Source organism: Melozone crissalis, unplaced genomic scaffold (genome assembly GCF_028551555.1).
Source record: "Melozone crissalis strain CALT ecotype California unplaced genomic scaffold, PUWL_Pcris_2 ptg000034l_1, whole genome shotgun sequence".
Lineage (NCBI taxonomy): Eukaryota > Metazoa > Chordata > Aves > Passeriformes > Passerellidae > Melozone > Melozone crissalis.
This window is the reverse complement of record NW_026535812.1, coordinates 18,318,964-18,337,216: the sequence shown is the minus strand read 5'-3', so window position 1 is coordinate 18,337,216 and position 18,253 is coordinate 18,318,964. Positions and strand designations below refer to the sequence as shown.

At 38.3% G+C, this 18,253-nt stretch overlaps 1 protein-coding gene across 10 annotated transcripts in view; it reads left to right on the top strand.

Moving 5' to 3' along the window:
• Positions 1-18,253, top strand: part of ATP11B (ATPase phospholipid transporting 11B (putative)) — a 66,044-nt gene that overhangs the window by 4,598 nt on the left and 43,193 nt on the right. For all 10 annotated transcript variants that reach the window (XR_008483337.1, XM_054283107.1, XM_054283104.1 and 7 more), the window contains exons 2-4: positions 10,391-10,507; positions 11,298-11,387; positions 14,342-14,422. Coding sequence is in view for 9 of the 10 variants with exons in the window: in XM_054283107.1 (XP_054139082.1) it covers positions 10,391-10,507; positions 11,298-11,387; positions 14,342-14,422 (288 nt within the window). In the remaining variant the exon portion in view is untranslated. The remainder of the gene's footprint in view (positions 1-10,390; positions 10,508-11,297; positions 11,388-14,341; positions 14,423-18,253) is intronic.

Here is an 18,253-nt window from a genome sequence, read left to right as displayed (position 1 = left end):
CATATTTGTTCAGAAGAGTTCCTGGGGTTCAGACTGCATGGCTGATACCTTCTGAATTATCACTGAGGGCTCAGCAAGGTGTGTGTTGGAACAGCCCAAAGGTTGCATTGCTTTGCTGGAGTAGTTTGAGAGCCTGAGGTCAAGGACTCCCCTCCCCTAACTTAGCAGAGGAGCAAATGTGGCCCTCTTTTTTTTGCCAGAGCTGTTCTTTGATCTCTGGACTAGTGCTCCCATGTGTTAGGGTCTTTTAACCTTATTTTCCCTTTATATTCTGTGGCTGCTGAGGGCTGATAGATTTGCAGCACAATGTGTTCCAAAGCGTGCAGAACCTGGCCCTGCCTTCAGCCAGCTGTCTGCTCCAAATGGAGACATCCCTTGTGTCCTGTGTGTAATTCGTGAGCCTTACCTCATGAAAATTAAACTCTAAATCTAAGAATTGCATACCAAAACATAACCAAACCAGTCCTGACACTGATTCTTTCTAAAAGTGTTTTAAAAATGGTAAGATTGGTGTTGTCTGATGTGCTGCCTTGCTGTGAGACTTGGGTATTTGACCTGTACCTTGTCCCGTCCTCTTTTCTTTTTTCTCCTATCCATGAGCTTTTTAAACAGCAAATTTTTGTTGTGCCAAATTTCCACTCATCACTCAACAATAGGACTGTTTAATTGACTGTATGATATTCCTGCACTAATGGGGTCCTGCTCCCTTAATAGCTTCTGTCTGTTTATGATTTTTATGTGACTAAGAGGGAAGAGAGAGAAAAATAGAATTTTGTTAACAATGAGCAAAAACTATTTGTGTTTGGTCAGTAGGGAGTATCTGGTGGGATGGGTGAAAGGCTCTGTTTACTGCTCAGAGATTGTTTTTGCACTCTCAGTGGAAGGTAAAATTTGTAATCTAAGGCAAGTTGATCTGTTCTGGATTTAGTAACATTCAACATGTGTTTTGAATATCATTGGTATTTGTTTTTCTAGTTTTAAATGGGTTGGCTGACTTCATTAAAGCTGACATTTGCTTTCCTCTGGGATGGAGAGACAGAAGTTATAAAAGAAAAATATGACATTGTGTTTAAATTTCATTAAAAGCATCATGACTTTCACTGGCGGTCTGTTCTTGCTTTTTCTTGACTATATTATGATGTGCTCAGTAGTTATGACTGTTTTTGTAATTATGTCACCAGGAAAAAGTTTACCTCTCAAAAAAATCTTTCAATTTCTAGCACAAAATCTGTTTGTTAAGCAAGCAGGTAAGAACTACAGCAAAATAGATGTGACAAAGTGTCTCTGTAAATGCAAGGTCATATCTTCTAGCAAAACACAGATGACATATTTGCAGCTAGACTTTGTTCAACCTCTTTTCACCTGCTGTTGAGAAAACCACTTAGCATTAGTACAGACCATGGTAGGAAAGGTAGAAAGTGAGACTGAGAACTACACTGTGATTTAAAAAACAAACGCCTGCAATTCCTTGGCCTCCCACATGCAGTGACTTAAGAGGATTTTTTTCCTTGTTTACTTTGAGTAAAAATAAGTCTGGGAAAGGAGAACTTTCCTGTAAATGGGAAGGAGAGATAATAATGCAGACAAAAGGCAAACTGTTTGTTTTTATCCTGCAATGTTTTACTAGAGGAAGAGGTTTTAAATGGTTTATCCCCCAAAATACATGTTGTCATCTGTTGTTGCATTTTGTTACTCCTTTGCCTGTTTTTGTGCTACTTTGTGTGGCTGTGCACATTTTTATGGATATTTACATTTCTCTTTGGAAAGAGAATTGCAACAAAATGGAAAGGAAGCTTAAGATTTAGCAAGCTTTAAGGATAAACTAGCCTGTACACATATCTGAAAGCAGGGCATTAAACTGACACTTAAATCATAAATCACGTTCAAAATGGAATAAGAACTAAAAATGCTATTGAGTGGATGCAGTAGACTCAAAACTGTAATGTTTTACAGAGCAGGCTTTTTCAAAGCATGTTAAAAGAAGAGCCAGACAGTTCCAGCTATGAACTAAATTCTCTTCCTGTGAAATTTGTTGAGCAGCCATTGTCAGCAATTGTCAGTATAATTTTGGCACACGTTTTGAAAAAGCCTTAAGATTTATTATTTAATGATGATTTTAGGGGAAGATACTTTTGGAAAGGGTTTGTTGTTTTTTGTTCCATGCTGAAAGAAAATATGAATTAGACTCTCAGTGCAGAACTGATTGGCATAAATAGCTATTGCCTACTAGAACAAATCCAAATATTGAAAACAAGGGTTTTCAATAATGGCTGTATGAGTAGTCCAGAACAGGAGCCCTTCATGGTTGTATAAAATACTTTTATAAATGATTCTTCAAAGCAGAAGATAAACAGCATTTCATTTTAAGATAATAGTGTATTTAGTATGCCAGTACGTGAAGGAATGTATGATTGCTCTGTATTTTTCCTGTCATGGACTTGAGAAATGTAATTTTTTTATGGTGAAATTGCTATCTACAAAATTTGAGCTGCTTTCTAGCCTTAAGGGAAAGTTCATAGCCTGTCACAGATTTGAATGCTTTATTTCATATTGAAAATCTGCTATAAACCTAGTTAACAAATGCAGGGAATGTACAGAAATTATGCACTTGGGTGATTCTTTTTCTGAGATCCATCCTATGGTCATTAGAGGTATGTGGAAGGATTTGTGTGTTGAATATTTCATTTCTTGCATTGGTTGTGTATTTCTTAGTGTGGCCTGTTTAGTAGCTGCTATTTCTGTGGTTGAGTATTGCAGGATTGTAGCACTTTCCATGTTCAATGTAGTTTATATAGTTTGACAAGTCTTCTGAAAAAGTGGCTTGTGATTTTTGAGCTCTCATTTCTTATTTTATGAAGTGTGGTGCCCTGTTGTTGTCTCCTGATGGGTGTCTGAAGTCACCCTTCAGCTTTAAAAATCTTGCCTACTCTCATTTTGTACATGCCTGACAGGAAGATGATATTGCAGATAAAGAAAACTAATTGCCGGAGCCCACAGAGGAAAACTTTTAGTTCTGAAATTAGAACTGTGTAGTTGGAGCTGCAAAGGCATCTTCATTTCCATGGTAGAGCAGTGGGCTGAACATTTGGGAGCATGTGGCAAAAGACCAACCACATTTGACATTTTGGACTACAGACACTGTCAAGCCTCAGTGTCTCTTCAGCTTCTTGGACTTTATCTAAAGCACTTTTTTTCAAAGAAAAAAAAAAAAGAGAGCACATTGACAGGCCTTGAAATGTAACCTGGGAGCCACTAGCCCTGCCTTTGGGATTGAGGCTTCTTCTTAGAACCTGAATGGTAACGAAGTTTCTTCCTTCATTGGAGCTGAAGACAATTTATTGTGCAGTCTCTTTTCTTCCAAAAAGCATCTGAGCAAAAGTTATTGATGATCTGTATGTCTGACAGGGAGCACCCTAAAATAAAGCAATGGACAAGGAATGTATCAGAGGCATTTGGCTGGTTAAACACATTGAGGCCAGAGGATAAGCCCCATCCAACCTGGCCTTGAACACTTCCAGGAATGGAGCAGCCAGGGCCTCTGCACCCTCACAAGGAAGAATTTCTTCCTTGGATCTAATCCAAATCTGCCTTCTCTCAGTTTAAAGCCATTCCCCTTTGTAATATCACTACAAGAACTTATAAACAGTCCCTCCCTGGCTTTTGTGTAGGCCCTCTTTGGTTAGTGGATTAATCAAGTGAATCTTGGCATTCTATTGAAGACAGTCATGAAAGAGCAGCTATTACAAGGTCTTAGGTTTGTATTATCATATGAAGTCCAAAATGGATTATGTTTTATAAATACTGTGATTTGGATTTTAGGAGAGGATAAGAAAAGCATTTCCTTCATTGATGCAAGTTGGAGTGTTGCTGAATTAAACAATTTACCTGAATCTCCGTTCAAATCCTTTGCTGCTAACAGGAACTGGACATGCCATAGCAGCCTTTGAGAGTGCTGTGTGAGAAATATTAACTTGCCTGTTCAGCTCATTTTTCCTTGCTGATTTTTTTGATGTTACAAGACCAGTCTGTTTGGCATCGGTGACCTGAGCAGAGAAACTGGCACTGGGCAGTATGTTAGCAGTGAATGAGGCCAGCTTACCTTGCTTGTTGTGTTTGCAGATAAATAAAGAGAAAATTGATGATTTTTTAAAATTTTTAAGTAGGAATTTTTCCAAATTATTTTTGGTCGGCGTCTTGGCAAAATAGTACGTAAAGTAAGAACAACTTGAGCTCTGTGTGAGCAGGACTTTGTGGCTAGCACCAGTACAACTTTTCTTACTGCAGTATTAGGCATGTTTTAACTTTGTGAAAGGAAGGGTTATTGCCTCATGATTTCACAGGCCTTGTTACCTAGAGGGTGTGTTTTCACAAAAGAATGTAATCTGGTTATAGGTCTTTTAGGAGGTTACAACACGATTTATTATCAGATATTTTGAACAGCTGTAGATACAGTAAGAGGGAAGAGGAAGTTGCACAAATAGTGCATGACTTTAAGTAGTTTTATTTCTTTACTGCAGTGGTATTTAAAAGGGGAGGTACAAATTGCATGGCACTGTGTACATATCAGGGTGCTTCAGCTGATTCACTATTTTAGTTGTTAGAGCAGTGTTTAAAATTGCTGTGAGAGGCTGTTTCTTCCTTCATGCTAACCTTTGATAAGGCAAATTCAGTTTGACTGCTGCCCAGTTACATGACTGAAAGAATTATTGGCTGACTGTATGGAGTACAAATTTACACAGACTTCTGAAAATGGGCATGGAGTGTGAATAGATCATCTTATCTGACAGAGGGAAAAGTATTCTATGTATATTCAGAAGAAAATCCAAAGCAAGAAAATCCGTTTCCTCAAAACACCTTTAATCAAAATATATCTTGACAGCAGTGTAATAGCAGACTTTTGGGCTGTCTGCCAGGAAATGTGGTGTTCTGCTTCTGCAGCCATGATCAGTCAAGTCACTTCCCTAGGAGAAAACTTGGTCTCAGAAAGCCTTTCTTCTGTTTATTAGCTTTATTAAGTAGTATGTGATATTCAGAAAGGTTTTAGGGGAGCTGCTGCTTTTGTCTGTTGTGTTCAGTGTGGGTTTTTAACGGAGGAAGAGGCTCTGAATGGGACTTCCTTCTTTCAAACCCCTTTCACTTTTCAGTGGTCACATAGCAGAAGTTCTTTTGGTAGATACAAATTTGGTTTTTCTTTGCCCTCTGTAAAAGCTGTGAGTAATGAATGAGAAACCCTGGGAGATGATATTAAAGTATACTAAGTTTATGGAAGTCATAAACAAAAACCACCTGGCAGATGATTTGTGAATATCAGTGCACGTATTGCAAAGCCTGATAATGAAATGGCCGTGTTGCTTGCCAGTCTCATGTCAGTAATCCTTGCTGAAAGATCTGTGGGTTTCTGCTGTCTCACCTAACAGTGCTGTGGAGTGTGTGGGGAGGGCTTTGGTGCACACTGCCGTACCTTAATAGTGGTATTGAAGTGTTAAGTCTTGCATAGATGTTACAGCAACAGGTTGAATACAAAAGCCTTTTTTCTTTTCCTCCTTTGCACTTGCAGGTGTTGGGAGGGTCTTTTTTGTAGAGCTGATCCTCATTTGCTTCCTGTGTGGTTGCCTGGTTTGTTATGTGTGGTATTAAGGCTTCCTCAGCAGCAGTGTAAAACTCTTCTTTCACGGGGAAGCTTTTTATTTTATGACCAGACAACTGGCATGACATATTTAAAAAGACAAAACCAAAACCGCAAATCAAAATGGATGGATCAGTTTTCCTTACCTGGTAGCCAATGGGCATTTCTCCAAGTACAGTGGTTGAGATGCAGACAAAATGTAGGGAAGATTTGTTTGGGGGTGGCTGTTGAATCTCATGGCTTTCATGAAATAAATTGCATAAAATTGCAGTCAAATATTTCTCCTCAGTTCCCTGGGATATGTTTTCTGTGCTGTTTTAAAGGGGCCTAATTTACTGCACAGAGAATATCTTTGTCTAAATTTTAGAACAGTAATGAAATCATTCTGAAGAAGTTCAATGAAAATTACTCAGACTTTGTTTACAGTCATTCAAATTTATAAGAAATTAAAACTATGAATCACTTCTTTCTTTTCCTATTTTAAAGGTTATTTCCATTTGTGCTTTATAAATCAGCTTAACTCGAGTATCTCTGTACTGTATATAAGAGGCACGCTTTAGGCTGTTTTCAAAACCAAAGTATTAAGTTCATCTGGGTGCAAAACTTCTGCTGGGGAAGTGTGTAGCAAAGATTAAATGAGAGCTGTATTCCAAGGGTGGATAACGCCTGGTTTGTGTTGGTAGATCATCTGAAGAACTGAACTTTAGCCAATAAATCTAGATTTAATTTGCAGCATGAAGGGGAGAAAAATCAGGTCACTTCATCATATGGTCAAATTTTATTTAAAGGGGATTCATGTAATATATATGCCTGTAATATACCTGGTCAAGAAGCCTTAAATACCAGGTCTTGCCATATAGTCAGCATTATTTGTTATGAAGTCGGTGATCTGTGCACTTGGGTAGAAATCATTTCACTAGATAACTGCAGGAAAGCTAACTTTTTTTGGAAAGAGATTGGTGACAGCTTAATCATTTTGCAAGACTCTAATTTAGGGTTTCTCTGCTCATGCTGTTTAGCTGCAGAAATCCTTTGACAAGGGCATGTTACCCTACTTTTGCAGCTGAGTTGGAGAATGACGTTAGAAAGAGAGAACTGTCTATTAAGTGAAATTAGGAAACAGTGTGCTTTCTGCACTGCTTTGCTGGCTGCACAGAGTCACTGTGGAAAATCCCTTGCTGGGCACAAATTTGGTCTACAAATCAGTTTAGTGTCGGGAGCAGGCTCTGTGACCAGCCCCATAGTTAGAGAAGAGTTAAAGACATTTCAGCTCTTGAACAATGAACTTCAATGCCTGTGCAGAATTTTCCTTGGAGAGATGTGTAATTAAAATTTCTCTGGAAGATCTGCTTAGTTGTGGTCTCATCTAATTGTGAGACGGCAGGGTTGTTGGCTAATTTCACGTGATTTTTAGTAGTCATAGTCATAAAACTTAGGAAATCTGGGTTTTCTTCCCAGCTCTGACACTCCCACTTCCTGCTGTGACTACAGCCAAGTCACTGAGCTTGTCAGGGATGTGTCCTTTCCAACCACAGCTCTGACAACTGAGGGGTTTTTGTCCCCGGCCTGCCTTGTGTGTGCACTGTGATCTGCTGACTGCACAGCTTCTGTGCCTTCTCCGTGGCAAATGTCAACAAAACAGAATTAAATCTCTATGGACTGCAAATTTAAGCTGTTTTAGCTCCACAACTGCACCTGTAAATTTCTGTGGCCTGAGATTCTGATTTATTTGGAAAGTTCTTGCTTTGAATCATCTGAGCCTGCTTCAGCAGAGGTATTCATTCTGATAGAAGTGCTTGTGCAGTGAGATTGGAGTTGTACAGAGGTCTTTTCTCTTCATCATAAAATGTCATCATACTCATCAACCTTCAGGTGCTCAGATAGTGGCCTAAAAAGGGCATATAAAAAATTCAGTGATATCCTAGTCAGTCAGTAATCTTTGATTTATCTTTTAATAGCATTCAGCAAGTGGCATGCAGGTTAGCATTTATCACTGTCAGAAAGAAGACTGCAACTTGTTTTCTCTGCTCTTTGTGGTTTTTTTCTTTGCTTTACATCTTTTTGATTTAGAGTGGAATTTTTTCATGCTGTAGAGTCTGACTTTCCAAAGTGAGGATGTCTGGCATTTTGTGAGTGCCAGACATTTTCTGAGATGTAGAAGAGAGCTGTGCATGAAGTCTTACTAATTAGGCACCTTTTTTCTTGCTTAAAAAACACTTTTATTTGTGGCATCTTCTGGATTGATTTAGAAATACTGTGTCACTAATGTCAGATATCCAAAATGCTTCTGCTACAAACACTCTTCTCTTTAAATTTTGTGTCAGCAGTTAACAGGTACATTTTTTTTCATCTTCCTTTCATTCTTGTATTTATTTTCTTAAAGCTGCGAATAGTTCCTTGCATTTTGCTTTTGGTATCCTGTGTATTTTTTTTCCACCCTTTCCCCTATCTACTTTTTGTCTCCCTGCTCCACTGTTATCTTGAAACAAGTTTTCGCCCTGGAGCATGTGACTAGACCAGCCTTCCACTGCTTGTCATCTAAAGTTTATTCTCCTTCAAATCTCTTTGAAAAATCCCCCTTCCTTTCTTTCTCCCTTCATTATTCTGGACCTCTTTCTTTCTCAAGCAGGATGTTTCTGTAGTAATGATGCCAAACACAAACATTTGTATGTTTGAGAGGATTTTTTAATTATTCCTTTACTTTAAAATGACACCATCCTGAATGTGAACATACCTAATGACCTGCATTAGAGATATTCATGGATTAAAAATAAATTAAGTTTTGGTTGCACCAATCATTTTTTATGTCAGTCATTGTGCTCACTGTTCATCTTCTGTAGTTAACTGGTACAGAGGTATCTTCTCTGGAGTTCTGTGAAGTGTCACTTTTTTCACATGGATAAAGCTCCAAGCCTCATTCACAAGTTGAGCAAAACAACTGCAAATGCAGTTTCCTCACCTGCAGGGGTGGAATTGATAATGCCCTCTCTAGCAAAGGACACCACCAGTTGTCCTTGCACTTGGCATCAAAGAATAAGGAGATTACACTCTGCAAGTTGGTTCTAAGATTAGGAATATGTGTGATGCTGATGCTGGATTTCACCACTTTGCAGACAGTCACTGACTCCCAATCAAACAGCAGTTCCAAATTTAATTTCACTAGTTTATTTCATGCCTAAAAGCTTTTTGCTTTTTTCTTTAGTAGTTTTCTTGGCCTGTTATCTGAATTATTACTGTGTGGTTGTCTTCTGCCATCACCTGCTTCTCCGGGTCAGAACATTATTGCTAGGAAGGGTTCTGGTGAGTCATGTAGCCCCAGGAAAGGCTCAATTAAACATAGACTTGAATGACCTAGATATAAGCCCTTGTGTTACAGACATTGCAACCTTTCCTCATGACTTATTTTGCTATTTAATTATTCCTTTCCACAACAAAGGGATTTGTTTGCTTTCCAATACCCAGACTGAAATTTTCTCACCTGCAATTTAAGCCTGTTTATTTCTGTTCTTCTTTGGCCTTCAAAGCCCCCATTTTCTCAATGGAACAGTCTTCTGTGTATCAGGAGATTTACTGGGATATCCTGAGTTTCCTCTCCTCCAGGCTAAATGACTCTAATTTGTTTGCTCTTTAGATTGTTGAGCCTTGCGTTATATGTCATGTTTTCAGGATCTCTTGGGCTCATGTTGCACTCCTCTGGGTGCTGTCCGGTTGGTTCACAGTGCTTCAGCTGTGGCTCCCACTCCTCCTGCAGCCTCCTCTGCACTGAAGGCCTTTTTCTCAGTGGGGTGACGTGGATGACTCATGTCTAGCCTGTGATCTATTATAGCCTTTGACATTTTTCTTTAAAATTCCTTTACGGGCTTTTATTCTCTTTTTCTGGATGCAGTTTCTTTGTGCTGGATCTTTGTGTTCTGTGCATCTGGTTGGTCAAGAATTTTCTCTTACTTGGTGTTCTTGCAGTCCCAGGGTGATATCATCTGCAGGTTTAACACTTGTGTTCCACTTCTCTTGAAGAAGCAGATGATGAAAACACTGACCATTAGACCTGCAACAGGGCTTTGATTCCCAGGGACCTTACTCAGATCATCTGTTTTGGCAGGAAATTATTGATAAGTATTGCTGAGTATGCTTTTTCTTTTTTTTTTCTCCATGGGTTTGTTTTCACTGTTGCACCATTCAGGTATGAATTGGTGGTACTGGCAGGAAATCACATTTGAAATGAGACAAAATGTTAGTTCTTGGAGATGGAACTTGTTTGGAAAAATACTGCTGTCTGGTCATATGCATATGCTTTTGGCTTTTCTCTGGTGAGAATCTTGTCAAAATCCAGTTACCACAGCATAGTAGTATAGCTTGTATGTTTTGACCTTTTATTTTTCTCAATAAACTGTTTTATTAGGGTTATCATGAGCACGGCTGTGAAGTTTTGTAAATTATTTCTGTTTCTTCCTTTTTAAGTTTTGCAGGGCTTCAAGTTTGCATGGTAGCAAGTGTTTTCTAGTCTTGAGACAGGGTTTTTTCCTTTCATTTTTTCAGAATGAGTACACAACCTCAAAAGTAAGATTTTGGGGGTTTTTTCCCCACAGTTTTTGAAAATTGTCTGGACACAGCAGACTTCAATTTTATACAGTAATTTTCTTTACTCTTTGAAAACGGCTGCTTGGTATCTTTTCCACAGAATGTCCTTTTCTGTAGAATTTTACAAAACAGCAGTTAATAAAATCAACTTTCTTGATTGCCTCTTTTTCTTATTTTATGTTCTAGGGTTTTGACCCACCGCATCAAAGCGACACAAGAACTATTTATATAGCAAACCGTTTTCCCCAGCATGGCCATTATGTTCCTCAGAAGTTTGCAGACAACAGAATCATATCATCCAAGGTAAGGAGTCAATTTGTCATGGCAAAACCACTTGATGTGTTGCTTAAGAAGTTGGGTGGCAGATGTGCATGCCTGTATTATGTCTAGTGGTGCACATACAATATTCAAAGTGAAACAAACTCTGAGCTGTTTTGAGAGAAAAGCTGGGTTGCTTCTTGTGTAGTTTGTCTCATTCTCACCCTTCTTTCCTCAAAACTCAAGTACAGAGCAATTAAGCAAGTTGGTCAGGCTTTCTGAAGAAAAGTAGTTTTTCATCCAGTGTTACCAAAACTACTTAAAAGGCAGGATGAAGCTGGTTATGAGGATTTTTAAAATAGTCAAATTGAAAGCCAGTACTCTGCATAAAATAAATCAGCAGTGGACTGCAGTTGCGGAATCCCTCCCGGTGTGCCCTTGGATTGAAATCAATAGAGCTGATGTTGGGGATGTGCCTCCTTGCTGTAGTGTTGGAGGGAATGTTGCAGCTGCAGGAATTAATTTCTTTCCTCCTACCCAGGACACAAGCAGCCGAATGACTCCAGATGCCCCTGTCCCAGCTGGAGGAAAACATTTTAAACTTGGCCTGTAGAGGAAATGCAGTTGCTACCACTGCTTCCCTGCTAGCTGTACTTAAAACAGAAGGAATAAAAAAAAGAACAAAAATTGGATACAGCAGCAAGGTCTGGGGGAGGGGACCTGGGGAATGAGAACATTTGGGTTCGGAGAGTTCAATGGGAGCAGAACTGAATTGCACTGAAAAATTGTGCATTGTGTTGTAATTATTCATCTCTCTCCTTTTTTTCCCCTTCAGTATACAGTGTGGAATTTTGTTCCAAAAAACTTATTTGAGCAGTTCAGAAGAGTAGCCAACTTTTATTTTCTCATTATATTTTTGGTTCAGGTAAGTTGAATAATACTCAAGAAATTGCAATTTATGTTGTAAATTTTGCCACTGATTTTTGTTTTATGAATTTAGCTTCTCTACTTATATATTCTGTCTATAAAAAGAATACATTTCCAGTTTCTCCAGGAAAAGAACATGAACATAACTTTAAAAATAATTATGTCCAAATTTAAGTATTATCCTTACATTTTATCTTCATGAATGCTAATGCATTTTTAAGTGTGTAGCTTCAAAGTCCATTGCACAGTCAGCACAGGGATTCACTTGTCTGCCTCCAATACAACTTTAAAGCTCTTAAGGGAGTAATGAAATTCCAGATATGCTTCTTGACTTTGTGGGCATTGGTGGTGTTTGAATGTATGTATATTTCCACTGTAGGTGGTTGTCATCAACAGACTATTGTTCTAAGGCTATAGTTCTAAGATACTCAAATTCAATTTGTTCAGATAAAATGAACACACAGATATTACAGTAAAATCAATAGTTTGCCAGTTTTGAAGACCTCAGTTAGTGCTGTTACTGTTACAGTTTATGTCAGAAATACTGCTGTGGCTTTAGTAGCTGATTGTATTTCTTTTAATTATGAACACCCACGAGTAGATTAGGACAATCTGTACATTTCCTATGATCATTGCCTCTCCAGCTCTGTAATGTACCTGAATTCTGTGGAGCTGTTTTAGGCTTAGTAGGTGATGGATAGGTGGGAGAAGGGTTCAGAGGAGAGATAGTAACTTTTGAAATACTAATTAGTATTTGAGGCAGAGACAAGATTTTGGGGTACACAAACTTTCTTTCATTAAAAATAGAATTATTTGAACATGTACAGCCCTCCACAGTGATTAACCAACATTTCGAGTGTGCATATGAAAAAATATGGCACCCCATTTGACAAAGAATGGGGATAGTGAAGAGTTCATAAAACTTGTCTGTGGTTGTGTAAGGTGTCAGTATCAGGGCCAGCCAATCCATTGGCTTCTATGTCCCTTGATCTTGTTCTTTCACTTTTAAAAAGAAGAACATTCCTAAGCTGAAAATTCCTGTGCTTGACTAAAGTCATACGGTTCTAACTTAGGCTGACAAAATGTGTTGTCTGTCACATCTTCCTGTTAAGAATAATGACTGTATCATTCCTGTTGTAATGTTTCATGCTGTTTAACATACTGTAGCATGAGGAAGATGGGAATGTGCTGAAGATGGAACATAAGTGTTGTTAAAGTAATCACAGACAGCATGGCTTTTACTTCTTTTTAATGCAGATTTATCTCTTCAGTTCAATGTTGTGTCATAGTTCTTTCAAACTATTGCCTTTCAGTAGTATCTAAATAAGGATCTAAGGCAGAAATTCTGTTCTGAGTGTAATCCTGTCCTCTCAGTTTGTATCAAGTGGATGCCCTCACGTGTATGGCAAATGTCTTCATGTCTGCCTGTCTGCGTTCTTGGAAACAGAGCAGCAGAAAAGTTGAAGTCATTTTTGTTCATTTGTTAGAATGGAATTCTGTTTTTATTCAAATCCCTTTTGGAAGTTCATTAATATCTAATATTTTTATTTTTATGAGGTTAAACTGCCTTTTAAAGCTGACCACCATGGTACCTTCCCTGTCCTGTGAATCTCGTGTGGCCAAGATGCAGCGTTTGTCATTACCACCTTTTCCACGGGGGATGGCAGAGCTGGGGCAAGGTCTTGTTGTGTGATTTCAACTTGCAGCACAGTCCAGTTGTTCACATTGTTCACCACACATGTGCATGCCCAAACCAAGGTGACAGACTGCATTTTGGTGACACGAGGTGTGTCATGGCTGTGTGTCCAGCTGCGTGGCAGGCAGAGGACCACGGTGTCCTGGTGAAACATGTCCACCAGCACAAAACCTGCTTCATTTTCATATATGAGCTCTCTTGAGAAAGGATGAGGGAATACAGACAGCAGAAATGCCATGGTTAACCATATCCAGCCAAAAATCAGATGCTTTTGGAGCATTTTTCTTGGTCGGTATGCTGCCAAGCTGAAATTGTAGTGCTACCATTAAAGAACAGACAGTATTGCAGGCTAGGTCTCATTTTTGTTGTGTTCTATAAAGTGTCTGTTTCAGTGAAAAAAATCAACCAAAAACCTTATGTGTGCATTGGAAAATGGCATGATTTGTTTTCTCTGTGAGGTTCTTCCCCAGTGATAGAGTAAACTTCATGTATGACTTTTTTTTCTTCTTTAATGATTCCCAAAGCAATGCCATAAGTCTCAGGTAAAGTGGATCAAATCAATGTCTGTGGTTTTGAGTAGTTCTTCTGTATATCTCCTTTACAGCACTTGACCATGTTGATTTTTTCCTGCAGCAGAAGAGAGCCACTAACATCCCCCCACATACAGAACCTTAGTGTGTACACTGCACTTTTGGCATGCCAGCAATAATTGCACAAATTGTAAAAACCGCATGTTAACTTAGGGCAACCAGAAAGGTACAGTCTTAAAGTGTTCTCTAATATCTAAACCATTGCAAATTACTGATCTTAACTTTATTTTCACTTCTAAAGTGGATGATGTTATACTCTACATTGCTGGTAAGCAGTAGATCATATAGTGTTGAAACAGCTTCATGAAATGTAGGTTTCCTTCCTTTGTAATATTCTTTTAAGTTAATTTTTCTAGGATGAAATTAATACCTTCTTTTTGGTAAGGACATTTAAAATTGTCACATCCTATGTGAATGAGACTAAGGCTGCTCTGTGCCCTAAAACATTTGTTTGCATCATTACTGATGTATTATTTAGTTGTCAGAAACTGAGTTTTGCTTGAGAAACTCTGCAGGACATGCAGTAAAATTACTCACAGGTTATAATAAAGAGTTTGGAAAATAGTAGTCTTGCTTCTTTTTTTTTTTTCCTTTTTTTTTTTTTTTTTGAAAGTACAGATGTAAAAATGACATTTGAACTAATTTTCATATTTTCTTTTCTTTTAGCTCATGATAGATACCCCTACCAGTCCTATTACCAGTGGATTGCCATTATTCTTTGTCATAACTGTGACAGCCATAAAACAGGTAAAGGGGAAAAATCTGGCAGCATGAAGTCCTACTGAAGTAAAGTTACTTAACAGAGTCTGGCCAGGATAGTGCTTAGATACTAAAAATACATTAAAATGGTGTAATTTTTAGAAACTATTTTGGGTTTAATGCTTCTAGTTAGATGCTTGAGCTTCAGCATTTGGTTGGTTGTCAAGCACTCAGTGACTCACTGCAGTACCCTAAAATGGACAGTGGATGACTGTCAGGCAGCATTTTTGTCTAAACATTACATGTCACTTGTTATCAGACCTTTTCTGAAAGCTCCTCACTTATTCCTTTGGCACACCTCACTGCCTGTTAGAACCAGTCCTCCCACATTGCACCCTGAGAAAGGAGCTTGGGCAGATGAAACAGTGATGCAGGGTGTGTTTGTCAGTAGTTAAAAGGCAAATTTTGCCCCAAGGGGTTAGTTTTATGGTGGAAAATGTGTATTAACTGTGATTGTGTACCAGGTAAAAGCCCCTGGTCTTCTTCGGTTGCATAAAACATTTTGGAATGTTTCATAGCACTTAAAATAAGAAAAATTGTCTGAGTTTAATAAAAATCTTGTTCTAGCACCATATTACATTCTACTGAGACCTAGAGCCTCTGGAATCAGAATGTGGAAATAAAAGAAAAGAAAAAGAAAGAAAAAAAGATCTTCTGTTTTCTTTATGCTCTTAAAGCAAGAGGAGAAAGAAACAAGCTCATAAATAAAGAAGTGATGTGGATAAAAATTATAATCTCTTCTGCAGGGAGGTAATTTTCAAGAACTATCCTCTTCAAGGGATTTGACAGTGCTGTCGGGAATAGATGCAGCCTCGCAACTGAAAAATAAGCAGGAGACTGTTTCAGAGCTGTAACCAGAATTTCAATTTGCCTTCTGTGCCAGAAAGACCCAAAGCCACCCAGAAATAGGGCAAAAGTAAAAATAGTTCTAGCTTTCAAGCAGATAGAAAGGTGTTTGGGACAGAGTGGTTCTTAAAGCTGGAGTAATATTTGGACTAATATTTCATCTTGTTGCTGTGCAATTTGTGTATGTAGAATGCCCTAATCCTATTCAGTTGCAGTTGTTACCATCACCCCCAAAAAAATCACATATTCAAAAGCTATAATCATATGTAGGCAATGGATAATGAAACTGTGTGGACTAAAAGGGATTATGAAACAGAGTTATAAATATTAGATCATTTTTTCCAGAAAGAAGTTGGACTTGTGTAAGTCTAAAAAAGTCCAAAATAGTCTTAACACCACCTTGCTTCTAGATGTCCAATCTTATATTGGGAAATTTAACTCCCTTATCATCAATTTTGAAGAACAGAGATTCTGTCATTCCTCCTGGAAGCTTCGAATCATTCATGACTTACCAGGCATCAAGAGATTTTCTGGCTGTCTCAATATCTCTGCAAGGACTATTGGAACCACCTAAATTGCTCTAATGGACTCTCATGTTTCTCCTACCTGGTGCAAAGGAAGCAAGCAATATTCACAGGCTGTTATCTTCAAGGGACAATGAATTGTGCTACTTCCAACAGGCTGCCCTCAGATAAGGGATAAAGATAAATCTGTTGGAGTGCAGAGGGAAAAATCCCCAGAATTGCCTCAAAATCAGTTCCCATTTTCTCTAAACCAGAAGTGTAATAGGAGCAGATCTTAAGGAAATAACCCCTTTTTGAAAGCTGTGGGGCACTGGTTCTATACAAAGTTGCTTCAGGATGAAAAATTATAATTTTGTATACTCTCAAAAGATGAAGAGGAAAAATAGAAGCATTAATCATATGAAGGTTTCAGAAGCTTAGCAGTGGATGGAAAAAGTCCTCTGCCTTCCAGAAGACTGGTGAATGTGGCACCTCTTGCAAACCTCAGAACTCAGCCTTGTTTTAATCTCAGCCAAGGAGACAGAACTTTTTTCTACTTGGAAGTGTAATTGCACCTAGGTCAGAAGAAGGACATACCAGACTGCAAAGTGATGCAGCTCATGCTGTGTCATTTTGTCTGTCTTGTTAGCCAGAGCACTTTCCTCCTCCTGCCTCTGAAGATCTTTGTGCAGTCCTCCAAGGAGTTCAAAGTTAGCAAATAAATAAAAACAAAACAAAAGTTTTAAAAAACCAAACAAAAATACAATAACATAAAGGTATTTCCCAAGGAACTTTAGGAAACAGTGCATTTTAATAAGTTCAAATGTATTTAGCTGAAGGAACACAGATGTTACTTGACTACCAGGTAAATTATAAAACAACTACTTTGCAGATTTTGATTAAGTATAGACCTAAACTGAAAATGAAAAGCCTGGTAGTATAAAATGCAGATCTTTTCTCAATTACATTGATGCAGTTATTTAAGCAGGACTTAAGAATGTAATTTAATTGAGGGATTTTAATCTTTATTTTCTGGCAAGTAGGCAACCTTCCCTGTATTCCTCTTGCATTTCTCTTTCTCACTGTATTTTTCCAATGTTTTCAAGTGAGGACAAGGACCTCTCAAAAATGCCGCAGTAGGTAAATCTGAGGGGAATTTGAACTGACCACACAAAGTTGGCTCTTGAAAATTCCCTGGTGTGAGGTGTCACCCTTGTGTTGGAGGCAGGAGGTGTCAGATGGAGAAAGAGCTGAAATCTGTACTTTCTAAAGAAGGTAAATTTCAGTTCTTTGCCAAATGCCCACATTGCTCAGCTGTTCAGGTCTGTGAGACAAATGCCCCAAGGTTACTGGATGTTAGTTAAATCCTTGTTTTCTTCTGTCAGTCACCTTTAACAAGGAGCTGTAGGTACTGACTTTTGCTTTTTCATGCTGCTTAGAAAGGATTCAAGAGTTGTACTTAGGGACTTCAGGATTCTGATGTCCCAATATCTCTCTGTATGGCTGCTATTACTGCACACTTCTTAATTATTGATTTTGAACTATTTGGCATATAAAGCTCTTTTCTTTTCCCCTCTCCTTCATCTTTCTTTTCAAACACAGATAGTGCTGTCATTACTCATTTGTGCAAGTAACAGTGGAGATGTGTGAAGGTAGAAGTACAACACTATTTTTAACATGCAAAATCCATCATATAACTTTTCCTACAAACTCCAGAACTCTAAATTGCATCTGCATTAGTACTTCTTGTACAATGACATTAATCTAATGTTTGTAGGAAGAGTTGGGATTATGCCTGCTGTTTCACACAGCTGCCTTCTTCTGTCTTCAGACTTCCAAGGAAATGTTTTTAACTCTTTCACAGTTCTTATACCTACAGAAAAGCATTTTAGGAAGTCTCTATTATTGCAGATTAGTTGCAGGAGTCTTGCCTTGTTCTAAGGGACATTTGAACTTCCTGCACGATTGATCCATTTCCTGTGGTTGCTAGTGGGGCTTTCCAAACAGTACCTAGACTTGGGGATCAGAGATTAATATGCTATTATGATCTAATGCTGTTAGATTAAACAAGCAGTGGATTCATACTTTAGAAAAATAGGAGGTGAATAGTATACTTGGATTCACAGTCTTGAATGTTTGCACATGTGTACACGGGATAAAGGTGCCTAAAGAGGTGTGAAGTATCAAGAAAAGAAAATCTGTTTAGTCATTTAAAAGCTCAGTTGCTGCAGACTCTTCAGTTAGGAGTAAAAAAGAACAAAAATCTTCTCAGTCATTTTCTCTTGCTGGAGAGAGCTGATGTGTCAACAGCATGTCACACAGAGTTAAGTCTTGAGGTTTCATGCCTGGGCTATGGCAGTAACTATAAGAAATGCTATATGGTATGACTTGAGAAAGTAATTTTAATCTGTTACTTCTAAAAAAAAAGGAACCCACAGAGCAGCCTGAGGACTGACTGTTCCTGGTTTTG